Below are 14,961 nucleotides of genomic sequence, written 5' to 3'. Positions count from 1 at the left end.
CAAGCAAAAGACAGGCATATGAGTTGAACATTTACCTGAGGTAGATACACTCCTTGGAGAGAACAATCATGGGAGAAAAAAGGGATGCCTATGCACCGGGAGAAGGCTCAGGGGGCAGGAGTGCATGGAGGGATGGACACTGGGAAGAGGTAATTATCGGGAGGAAGTGGGAGGGGAGCTTTTGCATTGTGGTAAATTGTGGTCAATGTCATGAAACAAAGTGTATGTGAACTGCTGTATGGAAAGGGAATTTGCTCTGTAAATTTTCACCCAAATCACAATAAAAAAAAGACCAGGCAAAGGACTACAAGAAAGAGAAACAGACAGACAGACAGACATGGGAGGGAACCAAGGAGGAATGCAATCCTAGGAGCCAAGCAAGGAGTGTCAGAATGAAGGCACTGTTGACTTCTTAGATGCAGAATTATTCAGCAAGATGAAAGCTAGTATCTCCCTGGGGGGTGGGGAAGACAAGTCTGGCAGGGAGGACAAAGGGGCTGCTTGGTAAAGCAACCTGGGCATAAATTTTAATCTGGGCCCATCTTCCATGTACATCCTCTTCCTCATTCATGAGTTGTCTCTGAACCTTCTGTAGAGAAAGAATAAAAAGCAGTTGCCATTGAGTCAATTCTGACTCATGGCAGCCCATGTGTGTCAGAGCAGAACTGTGTTCCAGAGTGTTTTCAATGGCTGATTTTTTTGGAAGTATGTTGCCAGGCCTTTCTTCCAAGGTCCCTCTGGGTGAACTTGAGCCTCCAACCTTTTGGTTAGCAGCTGAGTGCATTAATTGTTTGCATCACCCAAACAAAGACCACTCTCCAGTAAAAGATCCTATTCCTGCAGATCAATGGAGCCAAGAATTGAAAAGGTGCACAAATACATGTATTTAAGAGCTACATGGAGGATGCAAAAAGCTAAGCTCTGCAGTCTAGCATCTCACCGACTCTGGACATCAGAGAAAGCTGCTCATGGAGTAGGGAGACAGACTCCCTGGAAGGTCTTTCCCAGTTACAGGGATATGGAAGTTGAAAGAACTTAGAAGTTTTCCTCAAAAGGCTGGGGCTATATTATAGTAATTAAAAGACATCTTGCCTGCTTCCAGAGTTATTAACAGATTCATTTTTTTAGCCACAGACAGGGAGGAAAAGACTCAAAATTCACTGAAAACCTACTATGGGATAGGAGCCTTCCATATACCCTCTTCCTTAACAAAAAGTGTCCAATATTCATCCAAAAGAAGAAACTATAATGATAAGAGGAGGAAAGAGCCCTGAATGTGTCCTTGAAAGCAATTTTACATTCTCCAAGAGAAAATCCCAAACAAGTCAGAGTTTCAGTTGCTGACGTCCTCTGAACCATCACACTCTCTGGCTACACAGCAGGCACTGCTATATATTTGCAGAATTGGTGACCTCTGTGGTCTCTTCCAATATAGGATTCTGTGATCCCATAAATAACTGAGAACCAAGGCCCAGCAGGCCTATCAAGAGAGCCCAGGAGAAACACCTGCTTCAGGCAAGTCTTGTCCACAGGCGCAGGCAATTGCTCCTAAGGATGGTGGTGATTCACTCTGCAAGTCTGCAGAGTGTGCCAGCAGCACGATGAAATCAAATGCAACAATAGCTCAATTAACAAATGCTCTGGAAATGGAGTTCCTTTATAATGGAGTTGGCTGTTCTGCCCAAAATCTCACCATTTATCATCGGCTGTACCAGCGTGGGCTGCGGGGCTCCCAGCAGTGTTCTGGGAAGCAGGGGAGTTGGGAGATGCCCTCTTGTGGCTCCCATCTGTCCATGAGCAGAGCTGACCTCTGGCAAAGTGCTGAGGTTTTGGTTCTTGGTTCCCCCTTGGAGGTGCCCCTACCCTTGCTCATCACCCTTCTGTGGACACTGTACACTTGCCACAGGATTGAAGAGGATGGGGCCCAGGTCGACTTCATCACCCACTCATTCCCCCACAGATTTCTATGGCATGCTTACTCTAGGCTTAATGCAAGGGAGCACAGATGAGCACAGCACAGTGCACAGTCCATAAAGAGCCCATAGTTTCTGGGCTGTGCCATAGACCAAAATGAATCTACATAACCCCCTAGAGTTGGAGTCCCTGGGTTGTGCAAATGGTTAATGTGCTTGGATGCTAACTGAAAAGATGGAGGTTCAAGTCTACCCAGAGGCACCTTGGAAGAAAGGCCTGGCAACCTACTTCTGAAAAATCAGCTATTAAAAATCCTGTAGGAGCATAGTTGTACTCTAACCCACATGGGGTCGCCATGAGTCAGTGTTGACTCAAGGCAACTGGAAGGAAAAACAAACGAACAAGCTAGAATTAGGGCAATGCTGGGCAATGCTACCACCAGTGCTACCACCACCCATGTTTTTAGGCAACAGCTGTGGCTGATATATGACATATTTTCCCAGAGAAGAAAGAACTGCCTTAGTGTTTTTCAAGGAGAATAAAAACAGAGATTTGAGTGCAGATTTTTCCTATGATGAGCAGTGCCAATTGCTTTTAGGGGAGGGAGAGGCCTTCTATGTCTCCTTCCCTAAGTAGAGCATGACAAATGCCTGGACAGGGCAGAGGAGCTTTGGGCCTGGTGTGGGCTGACAGCTCCTAAAGCTGCTGGCAAGAGTGCTTCCCTGTCACAAGAAGCTGGGCCTTGAGGGCTGCCATGCTCAGTGTCTAAGTCTAGTGTGACCTTTGCTCAGACAACCTCCAAATTTCTTTCACACCAGCAACTTGTTAATGAGGCAAATCCACACTTTCATTTGGGAGAGGTTTCCCCTTCTAGCCTGCAGCAGCTTCCTGTCTTGGGAAGAGCAGCTGGCCCAGAAGTGCCACACAAGACTCATGGTCATGGATTTGATGTGTCCAGGCCCACAGAGAGAGGCAAGGCCCAAGCCCTAGACCTGCCCACGGTCACAAAGGCATAGCCTATGGAGCAGTACGTGGCCCAGAGGCTAAAAGAATCTAATCATCTGTCATCTCAGTTCAGATCAACATTTGAGATCAAGAGACTAAAGAGTAGTGTGGGTTTTTCAAAAAGGATATTCAGGCGACCAACAAACATATGAAGAAATGCTCACGACCATCAGCCATTAGAGAGATGCAAATCAAAACAACGAGATACATTCTTGCCCCAGCACTAGCAGCACAGTTCAACAAGACAGAAAATAACAAATGCTGGGGAGAATGCAGAGAGACTGGGACTCTCATACACTTCTGGTGGGACTGTAAAATGATACAACCACTGTGGAAAGCAATATGGCGATTCCTTAAAAAGTTGGAATTAGAATTACCATTTGACCCAGCCATTCCATTCCTAGGTACATATCCTAAAGAAGTGAGAGCCAGGACAAGAACAGATATATGCACACCCATCTTTATTGCAGCACTATTTACAACAGCCAAAAGATGGAAACAACCTAGGTGCCCATCAACAGAAGAATGAATAACCAAACTATGGTACTTACACACAACAGAATACTATGCAACCCTAAAGAATAATGTAGAATCGGCAAAACGTTGCATAATGTGGATGAACTTGGAGGACATTATGCTGAGTGAAATAAGTCAATCACAGAAGGACAAATATTGTATTAGTCCATTATTATAAAAAATCAAGGAAAGGTTTACATATGGAAGGAAATTTTCTTTGTTGGTAACCAATGGTGGGAGGAGAGGGGAAGGAACACTGCTGGATAGGTAGAGGCAAGCACTGATTTGGGTGAAGAGAAGGGCAATGTACCAAATGTGAGTGATCAACACAGTGGCACTGAGGAAGGAAGACATAGATGCATGGAAGGTACAGACAACAAAGAAGAACCCTTTCACACATACAGTACTGTGCTGTCAGTGAAGGCAAACATGGGTATATGGGTGGATAGATGGGCGGAAAGGCTGAACTATTAGGTATGTCTATGCAAGGGGGAGTGTGCTCATGACCATGTACAGGGTTGGCAGACAATGTTTCTACAAGTGTATTGGTATGTTCTGTAAGAATTCCCAGGTATACAGTAGAGCTGACAAGGGACAAGGTTGTAGTCGCTTCTTGGCCACAGCAGGCTACCTAGAGGGAGCAAGCAGTTGGGCCTGTGAGCTCAGGACCACAGTCATAAGGGACATCAAGCTCAACTGGTATAACATACTACACAAAAACACTGTTCCACATCCTACTCGGGTGAGTAGCGACTGACATTTTAAAAGCTTGCAAGCGGCCATCTAGATGCAACGATGTGTCTCTCCTCATCCAGAGCAAAGAAGAATGAAGAAAACCAAAGATTCATGGAAACAATTAGCCCAAGGGACTGGTACACCATATGACCCTCAGCCAATATGACTATGAGACCAGAAGAACTAGATGGTGCCCGGCTACCTCTGTCAACCACTCGGAGGGGTATCTGTGTAGGAGATCCTGGATAGAGTGGGAGAACAATGTAGAATAAAACTCAAAATCGTTAAAAAAGCTTTGCTGGTCTGATAGAGCCTGATAGAACTGAGACTATGGCCCCTAGCTACCCTTCAAGTCTGGAATTGAACCCAATCCTGTGGCTTCCAGCCAAACAAAAGACAGGCATATGAGCTGAACCTTTACATTAGGTAGACACACTCCTTGGAGAGAACAATCATGGGAGAATAGAAAGGCTATGTATGCACAGGGACATAGCTCAGGAGGCAGGAGTGCATGGGAAAGACACAGGGAAGAGGTAAGTGTGGGGAGTAAGTGGGAGGGGAGCTATTGCATTGTGGGAAATTATAGTCAATGTCATGAGACAAAGTATATGTGAGCTGCTGTATGGAAAGTGAATTTCCTCTGTAAACTTCCACCCAAATCACAATAAAAATTAAAATTAAATAAAAAATAGTGGGTTTTTCCCACCATAGTGGAACACAATGATGGTAAAGCCAAGAAATGGCGTATTCCCCAATGCAGGTGAATCTATGCCACTTCCAAGGCCCCAGATAGATGCCAATGAATAGCGGCAGGGGCAAAAACCAAGCTGAGTGCACAGAGACCTGCTGGGGAGTGGGGAGGGCAAGCAACAAGAGTCATGTAACAGGGAAGGCACCAGTAGCAGCCCATGTACCAAGGTCATTCCAGCACACTTCATCCTAGTTCTATTCCAATCCATGGGCAGGATGGTGATCCACCTGGATTATTCTGCCAGGGCTGAAGCAGGGAAAGGGGCGATGAGAAACTCAGGCATGGCAGGGAAGAGGGAAACTGCACAGGACTAGAGGTGGCAACAGCTGATACCACCCTGGGGAACTCACTGTCGGCGGGGGGGGGTCCTTCTCCACTCCCCACCTGACTGTGGAGCAGCTGGAGGCACAGGCTGTGCTCTAGACTTGGGCTGTGGGTTTTACCTGTTGCTGCTCTTCAGCTCAAGATGGCCCAGCTCAGCAGGGCTGAGGTGGGGTTGGGATCACCTTCAGGAGCTCTGTACCTGGTTCTCAGGGCTGAAAATGGGCCCCCCTCCTTGGCCCCAAGTGCCAATCACAGTATTTAAATACTAATGCAGTTCCCTACCTCGCTATACCCCTAGGGATTCTACTCATACAGGAGTAGCTCCATTTTGCATAACACGGTTCCATCAAGTTCTTTGGTGCTACAGTGATAAAGCAGGAACTCTGGGGGAGCAGGGGGCATGCTCCAGGAATGCCAGACAGTTGGGTGCCATAGAAACAGTGGTCCAGGTCCTCTGGCTCACTCTCTAAGTTCTAGTGGCACCCCACGGCATAGGTTCTCAGTTCTTAAATGACTCTGTAACTTGATGGGTCCCCCACACCAAGACTCCATGAGCTGTATTCTGCAGCTAGCAGTTCAGTCCTCCCTCCCACACCCATCTGATTTCCCACAGCTATCTGAAATGGCTCAGACTCCACCACGTTGTCACAGCCTTCAGAAACTGCAGAGCTTTAACGATACAGCAGCCGACACTTTGACAAATTACTAAAAGCCCAGCTAATAGGACTAAAGCACCTTCTCTAAGAAAGTAGTTTTATCCATATTTAAGCCTCATATATCCTTGGATAACTCAACTGACAAAAGTGCAAACCTATCTCAGGGATGGCAGATGAGCTGACAGAACCTACAGATAAAAGAAAGCAGGTCATCTTGATTCACCACCTCTCGAAGAACATCCTGGAAAGAGGCCAGGCAATTCCAGCTTAAAAGCACAGAGAAGAAAAGTGGTAATTACAACTGCAGCATCTCCACAACTGGGGGGTAAGAGGTGGGGGTGGGGAAGGCACCTTTCAGATATTCACTCGTCAAACACAAAGTGCCCGCCTACTGTGTGCCAGGCACTTTCACACTTCCTGTCTCATTTCATGCTCACCAGAACCCTGCAATGTATTACCATCCATTGTTGAGATAAACAAAACAATTCCAGCATGTCTTTAGACATGTTCACCAGACAAGTTGTTGTTATCTGAATATGGATCATCATGTGAGGAAATGCTTCTTGCCAGCAGGGAGAAGCCTGGTCCAAAACAAAGAGCTGGGAGCTAGGCTTCAGAGGGATGGATACAAGCCCTGCCAAGCCTCACCAGCAGTGTGAACTCGGCCACTGCCTGCCTTGACCTTGGCTGTAAAAACAAGGCATTCTCGGCTCCCTTCCTCTGTAAGAGAAGGGTTGTAGCAACTGGAAGGAAGGAAAAGAGGATCCCTGGGCCAAGCTGCCTTTATCCACATGCACTAACCTTGAGGCTGAGAGCACTCTAAGAATATGGCTGAATGGAGAATTTTACCTTGTTAAACAAGCCTCATCCAGGGATGAAGTGTCACCAACAGGCCCTCATGCCTTATTTGGGGGATCTTCAAATAAAGGTTCCCCACACTCTGTGCTTGGTGGTTGTAGGCCCCCCAAGAGAAGGCAGAAGCAGAGCCTACAACCAGGCACTCTCTACTCTGCCCCTTCTAATTCCCTTGCTTCCTACTATACTATCAGTTGCATGAGTCAATTCTGACTCATAGCAACCCCATGTGTAATCAGAGTAGAAGTGTGCTATGCAGAGTTTTCTTTTTCTAAAATATACTTTTATTATTATTATTTTACTTCGATTGTGGTGAAAATATACACAACAAGTCGCCAACTTAACAACTTCCACATTTACAGCTCAGGGACATTGATTACATTTTTCATGTTGTGCCATCGCTATTGCTATCCTTAAATATACTTTTTAATTGTGATTTGGGTGAAAGTTTACAGAGCAAATTGGTTTTCCTTCAACAGCTCATTCACATTTTGTTTCCTGACACTGACTGCAATCCCTACAATGTAATGGCACTCTTCCACTTCCTCCCTGTGTTTACCGTTTCAGTCATTCTTCTTTCCTTTTCCTTCCTGTCTTCTGAGCTTTATCCCTAAGCAAATGCTGCCATTTTGATCTCATATGGCTGACTGTTCTAAGGACTGTGTTCCTCCCTGGTGCTATTTTTCACCTTATAGGTCTATTTTTTGGCTGAAAGTTGAGTCAGGCCTGACGAGTGTGGAAGGGCCGTAGCCTCAGGGGTTCCACCAGTCTCTATCAGACCAGTAAGCCTGGTATTCTTTACTATTCTGAGTTTTGTTCCACATTTTTCTCCCACTCTTTCTAGGATCTCCTACTGTGATCCTTTTCAGAGTTATCAGTAGTGGTAGCTAGCCACAATCTAGTTCTTCTGTTCTCAGGGTCATGGAGGCTAGGGTTCACATGGCACATGAGTACTTTGGACTAATTGTTTCCTTGCATCTTTGATTTTCTTCACTCTTCTTTGCTCCCAGCAGGGAGACACCAATAGTTGCACCTTAGACAGCCACTCATAAGCTTTTAAGATCCCACTTGCCACTCAGCAAAGTAGGACAAAGACCACTGTCTTTGTGGACTATATTATACCAATTGACCTTGATACCCTCTGAGACTATGGTACTGAGCCTCAGGCCTAGTGACTCATTCCTTCAAGGTATTTGGTTATGGCTAAGAAATTTTCATAACTTTTCCCCAAAATGCTCTATATAGTCATGGATATATTTGCAGTCTATATAGATAAACATGCAGAAATATCCTCTTGTTTAACCTATATATATTTGAGAGTGCAGTCCCATTTGCCTTCCCACACTTGTGCAGCTTGTATGTCTACCTAGTTATATGGGGTTTTCAATGGCTGATTTTTGGAAGTAGATCTCTAAGCTTTTCTTTCAAGGTATGTCTAGGTGGACTCGAACCTCCACCCTTTGAGTTAACAGCTGAGTGCATTAACTGTACTACTCAGTGATTCCCTGCTTCCTACTGTCTTGGAATGCTGACCCAGAGGCAGAGGGTAGGACAGACTGTAAGTGGGAGACAAGGAGACAGTCAGAAGGCTATTAAAGGTCCAAGTAAGACTGCCAGAACAAGTGCACAGCTTTTAAAGAAAACAGAAGGGATGACAGAGACACTTCAAAGGCAGATCCATTTGACCAGTGCTTTTTTTAGCCCAAGTGACTGGGAAATGAAAATGGAGAGCTGGTTTGGAGGGGAAAGGGGACTTCAGCTCCAGATACACTTAATTTTAGGTGACAGCAGATAATCCAAGTAATATAAACCAGGATGAACCCAAATTAAAGACAGAAAGAGATTATAAAAGCATCCAGTCTCCTTTTTTTCTTTAAAGACTAGACGATGCCTCTGCTGACATCCCCACATCATTCTGCTTCCATCACAAGGTGGCAAAAATATCTAGGAAGACAGCAGAATAAATGAAAGAACTAGGAAAAAAAATTACTATTTCAAGAAATACTCCAAAAACACTTAATAAAATGCAACTCCATGTCTAATAACACAAAAAACAAACCATATAGTACCCAATGCTGGCAGGGGTGCAATAAACTGGCATTCTCAGGAATGCTGAAGAAAGAATACTTTAAGAAAGCAATATGGCAATATGTATCAAAAATTGTAAAGTGTTAATATCTTGATCCATATTATTACTTCCAGGAATCTATCCTAAGGAAATGTGAGGATATCTGTTGCATGAAGATGCTCATTATCATAATAGCAAAAAATTGGAAGCCACTTAAATATCCAACCACAGGGGCGAAATTAAGAATATTATAGGCCCCTGATGGAAATAATAAACAGGCACGAAAATGTTAGTTATGAAGACTATGTGGTAATAGGGAAATCAAATCTACTGGTTTTTCATTTGCCGTAATTTTAAATGAAAAAAAAAAAAAAGCGGGGGGCATGTGGTTATATAGACAGTAAAATCATAACAGTAGCATCTGCATTAAGTTGGCAGGATTTGGGGTATATTCTTTCCCTACATTTTCCAAATGCACTGTATTGCTTTCGATGAAATGTAAGTAACTGGGAATGTTAAAATCAGCTAGTATGGGCAGTACCTTGGCTCCATCCACACTGATAATCCGATAGCTATTCCTCGTGACATCATAGAAGTAGGAGACAGTGACAGCCTGCTTGCTCGCAGGCATCCAGTTCTTCTTGGTGCTAGGATCAATCTGGAAAACGTGCGCTCTGGTGGTGAAGATGGGCTGTTCTCTGTAATAAAAGAAATGGGCCTGTGAGTTGGTAGAAGATGACTTGATGTATAATTTATGATTTATAGGCCACCTACTGCCCCAAATTATTTTACATGCTTACAGAGAAAGATACATATGCATGAGGACAATTACAATAAGAAATGGGAAGACAGGAGAAAGAAGAGATACCAATGAACAGCAATTCTACTCCATGTAGTGAGGCTGCAGGGCATTGGCCTAATGAGCAATTTGCTTAAAATTCAACTCCTTGCTGAGTGTTTTTTGCATCCAGTCAAGTTTTCCATCCTTTTTCTGACATCTTGTTTTAGGATTAGATTATTAGGATCTTGGAAATAATTCATTTTTAGGATTTTTCCATGAATCCTTTTTTTTTTTTTTTTGGTTGAGGGGTGTATTGTGTAATAATTTTAGGGTTTTGCAACTCATGTGCAGCTTCATGTTTTATCTCTAGAAAACACTTCTCAAATTTGCAGCATTTTACGGATGATGGAATTATTTTATATCCTTGTGGGCATCTATTTAGTCTATTGTTGGAACCATTTAAGAACTTTTTTTTCCCACCACGTCATCTTTAAGACTATCTACTTATAATTCCTTCTTTCCACCCCCCTCATTGCAGTTTAACCCCATGCCTGCCTCCCCCATTAAGAACTTTTAAAATTGAGCCTGAGTTTTAAGTCTCTAAATTATAAACCTTTTAGGACTTAGAATTCATCAAATCCATCTCTATTGCTTATTCTTGCCTCTGTATTAATTGTTGCTTCTTCACTCGACCCACTTGTAACAACTTTATGTGATTATTAACCAAATTATCACTTAATGTATGTTTCTTTCTGTTTAGCCAAAGAATTAGATTTTGACGATTATGTTAAGAAATGAGGCAGAGAGCTAAAAATGATAATGAATTTTAAGGTGTCTACTTCGAAGGCAAAGTAACACAAAATGAAACACAGAATTATGATGACAGGTATTTATTTTAAGAAAGGATCTTTAGGCAAATGGGCTCAAAAATCCTTTAAGTATTTAAAATAACATAAAATAGGGGGCAAAAAGCCACCAGACTATAAAACAGTTCCATCATTCATAAAATGCTATGGGTTTAATTCCTATCAGAAATGCCAAGTTAAGTCAGATGGTAACTTAGACAAATTAATTTTTAACTCCTTCCAACGTCAAAACAAAACAAAAACCCATTCCTGTCAAGTCAATTCATAGTGACCTTATAGGACAGGGCAGAACTGTCACCTAGGGTTTCCAAGGCTGCAGTCTTTAAAGGAACAGACTGCCACATCTTCCTCCCATGAAGCTGCTGGTGGGTTTGGTTAGCATCTGAGCTCTTAACCACTGAGCCACCAGGAAAGGACTCCCTAATGAATGGTCTGGTCTCAAAATGGAATGGTTTTAGCACAGCAATCTCTGAACCCACGCTGACTCTAGAAGACTTCTACATCATTACTGGAACAAAATGCTTTGTTAAGAGAGAAGTCTTTTTCTAGAAAGCAATTTACCATTTGTGCCTAAAGCAAGGGATATGGAATAGTACCCACTATGAATATCAGCGTGAACCCTCAACTGTGGTTCTAAAGAAATGCAGAAACCCTTAACTTATTTCTTTGACTGAATAAAAGCCAAAGCATGTCATTAACACTACCTCAATACAGCTGTTTCTAGAGGCAACCATCATTCCTTATCCCCTGAAACTCCCCTTCTAGATGTCCAAGGAGGACAAGTGTCTCTTAGGACATGGATAATGAGTACATTTTTCTTTCCTCAGCAGTGACCAAGCTCACCTATCCATTCAATTTTAAACCAACACCATTCCAGTAGCAGAGTGACAGCTGCAGAAACAAAAGCAACACTCTCACTACAATTTCTCATATCTTTCACTGAGAGGCTTTCTAGTATGTGGTGGTGTGGGGGGCGAGCTGTGTGCACAACATGAACACCAGCCTCCTTGGTGAAGGCTGGCATCTGGATCTCCTAGCTGTGCCAGTGCAGGGACCATACTTTGCTAATCACCCAAGAACAACATAATAAAGGAAAACACTTCTTCACGGAGATATTCTTTTGCATATGTAACAAGGAAGAGCAATTTAAAGGGCTGTAGCTACAGAAATTTTTTTTCTTTGAATGTTATTTTATTATTGTTGTTGAGAATAATACAGCAAAACATACACCAATTCAACAATTTCTATATATAAAATTCAGTGATACTGACTTTGAGTTGTCCAACCATTCTCACCCTCCTTTTCTGAGTTGTTCCTCATTTATTAACATCAACTCACTTGCCCCCTGAGGCTCATTCCTAACCTTTGGAGTTGCTGTTGTCAATTTTATCCCATATATATTGCTCTTAAGGAGCTCTGGTGGTGTAGTGCCTAAGGTATTTCACTGCTAACCAGAAGGCTGGCAGTTAAACGCACCAGCCACTCCACAGAAGGAAGACTGGGCAATCTACTTTCGTAAAGATTTACCGCCTCTGAAACCTAAAGGGGGTCGCTATGAGTTGGAACTGACTCGATGGCAATGAATTTACTTTTTGGTTTAAAAGTACACAACGCTCAAAGCAGACCTTTTTAACTAGGTAACCTAAAGTATTGTCTAGTTTTAAGAAGACTTCAGGGGATATTTTTGGTTTAAGGTTTAAAGATTATCTCAGGGCAATAGTTTCAAGGGTTCATTCACCCTCCATAGATCCAGAAAGTCTGAATTCCATGAAAATTTGAAAGTCTCTTCTGCATTTCTCCCTTTTTGATCAGGATCTTTTTATGGAGTTTTTTTAATCAGAATGTTCAGTAATGATAGCTAAGAACCATCCAGTTCTTCTGGTCTCGTGGCAAAGGAGACAGCTGTTCATGGAGGCAATTAGCCATGCATTCCATTTCCTCTTCCTATTCCTAAGTCTTTCTTCCACTGTTGTTCCTGGCCAACAGAGACCAATGTTGTGCCTCAGATGGCTGCTTGTAAGCTTTTAAGACCCCAGGCACTACACATTGAACTAGGAGGTAGAACAGAGGCATTAAACATGTTATTAGGCCAATTAACTGGGACGTCCCATGAAACCATGACCCTAAACATATAAACCAAGAAACAAAACTCCATGTGATTTTTAGTTGTACATAAGCAGCCTCAGCAGCTAGCTACTCTCTCTGTTTTTGTCATTGTTATATCTATAATATATCATTATATCTATAATGTAATTATATCTATCACATAACTATGGCTATTCAACTTCTTGCATGTGTACAACTTCTTGACAGCAATTCAATAATCAGCTATGCAAACCTACCTTTAGTCAATGCAATATTTTCATCACTGTTAATCCCTCTTGTTCCCCTTCTGACCACCTCTGGTAATGATTAATAAACTTTGTTCTCTATACATATCTATTATTTTATATATGAAGAGGTCAAACAATATTTGTCCTTTTGTGATTGACTTATTTCACTCAGCATAATGTTTTCAAGTTCCATCTATACTGTATCATGTATCAAGACTTCATTTCTTCTACTGGCTGAGTACTATTCCATTGTATATATGTACCACATTTTGTTTATCTGTTCATCTGTTGATAACCATTTAGGTTGTTTCCACCTTTTGGCTATTGTGAATAGTGCTGCAATGAACACTGGAACTTTGAGTTTCTGCTTTCAAGTCTTTTGGGGTTTATGTACCTAGGAGTGGAATTTCTAGGAGCGCTGGTAGTACAGTGGTTAAGGCATTTGGCTGCTAACCAAAAGGTCGGTGGTTTGAGCCCACTAGCTGCTCTGCAGAACAAAGATGAGGCAGTCTGCTTCTGTAAAGATTTACAGCCTTGGAAACCTAATGGGGATTGCAATGAGTCAGAACTGACTTGATGGCATCAGTTTGGTTTTGGTTTGGTATGGTGGTTCTGGTTTTAATTTTTAAGGAATTGCCACATTGTTTTCCAGAAAGGCTGTACCATTTTGCATTACCATCAGCATGGATGAGGATTCTAATTTCCCCACGTCCTCGCTAACATTTGTTTTCTATTTTATATACACATATATATTAGCCATCCTACTGGAAGTGAAATGGTATCTCATTGTAGTTTTGATTTGCATCTTCCTGATGGCTACTGATACCAACTAAGCATCTTTTCATGTGTTTGCTGGCCGTTTAAATGTTCTCTTTGGTGTAATGTCTATTTAAGTCCTTTGCCCATTTTATGATTGGGTTGTTTGCCTTTGTTGCTGTCAAAGTTTTATATATATATATTTCAGTTATTAGATTCTTATTGTATATATGGTTTCCAAAGATATTCTTCCAGTCAGTAGCTTGTCTTTCACTGTTTTGGTAAAGTTTTTGATGAACAAAAATTTTCATTTGTATAGGGGCCCATTTATTTATTTTTGTCTTTTGCTGCCTGTGCTTTTATTACAGTAGATAATCCATTGTTAAAAGCTAGGTCTGAAAGTGTTGCCCTGCTTATTCTTCTAAAAATTTTATGGTTTCACTTTTCACATCTAGGTCCTTAATCCACTGTGAATTATTTTTGTGTGTGGTGAGGCGGGAGCTCTGGTAGCATACTGCCTAAGGCACTGCTAACCAGAAGGCAGCCTTCTGTTGTTGTTATGTGCTGTCGAGTCGGAGCCAACTCATAGTGACCCCTCCTTGGGTTTCTGAGGCAGTATCACTGCGGAAGTAGAGTGCCCCATCTTCCTTTCGAGGAGTGGCTGGTGAGTTTGAACCACCAGCCTTCTAGTTAGCAGTCAAGTGCCTTAGGCACTATGTTATCAGAGCTCCCCCGATGGCATAGTGCTTGCTTTTATAATATGTCTTAAAATCAGGAAATGTGATTCCTTCCACTTCATTCTTCTCTTTCAGCATTGTTTTTAGCTATTTGAGGCCTCTTGCCCTTACATATTAAGAAGATCTGGTGGTGCTGTGGTTAAGGCATTGGGCTGCTAACCAAAAGGCTGGCAGTTTGAACCCACCAGCCACTCTGTGGAAGAAAGATGAGGCAGTCTGCATCTGTAAGACTTACAGCCTTGGAAACCCTTTGGGGGTCATTATGAGTGGAATAGACTCAATGGCAGTGGGTTTTGGCCCTTCCATATAAAGTTAGAATTTTGTTTGGGATTGTGTTCAATCTACAAATGGCTTTGGGTAGTACTGATATCATAAAAATATTAAGTTTTCCAATCCATGAACAAAGAGCTCTGGTAGCACAGTGCCTAAGGCATCTGACTGCTAACCAGAAGGTTGGTGATTCAAACCCACCAGCCACTCTGCAGAAGCAAGACTGGGCAACCTATTCCCATAAAGATTTACCACCTTAGAATCCCTTTGGGGATCACTATGAGTCAGAACTGACTCGAAAGCAGTAAGTTTGGGTTTGGTTAATCCATGAACATGGATTATTTTTCACTTAAGTCTTCTTTAATCTCTTTCAGCACTGTTTTTTTTTTTTTTT

General features: G+C 42.4%; 1 protein-coding gene across 1 annotated transcript in view; it reads right to left on the bottom strand.

Annotated features, from left to right (window-relative positions):
* The window catches only part of HOMER2 (homer scaffold protein 2), a 201,069-nt gene that overhangs the window by 79,407 nt on the left and 106,701 nt on the right, over positions 1 to 14,961 (bottom strand). Inside the window, exon 2 of the mRNA XM_042781554.1 lies at positions 9,366 to 9,522. Within this exon, the coding sequence (XP_042637488.1) occupies positions 9,366 to 9,522 (157 nt within the window). The remainder of the gene's footprint in view (positions 1 to 9,365; positions 9,523 to 14,961) is intronic.

This window comes from Orycteropus afer, unplaced genomic scaffold, assembly GCF_000298275.1.
Source record: "Orycteropus afer afer isolate SDZICR_OR568_19922 unplaced genomic scaffold, OryAfe1.0 scaffold00132, whole genome shotgun sequence".
NCBI classification, from domain to species: domain Eukaryota; kingdom Metazoa; phylum Chordata; class Mammalia; order Tubulidentata; family Orycteropodidae; genus Orycteropus; species Orycteropus afer.
Note: the sequence above shows the minus strand (reverse complement) of the source record. Positions and strands in the feature narration are given on the sequence as shown.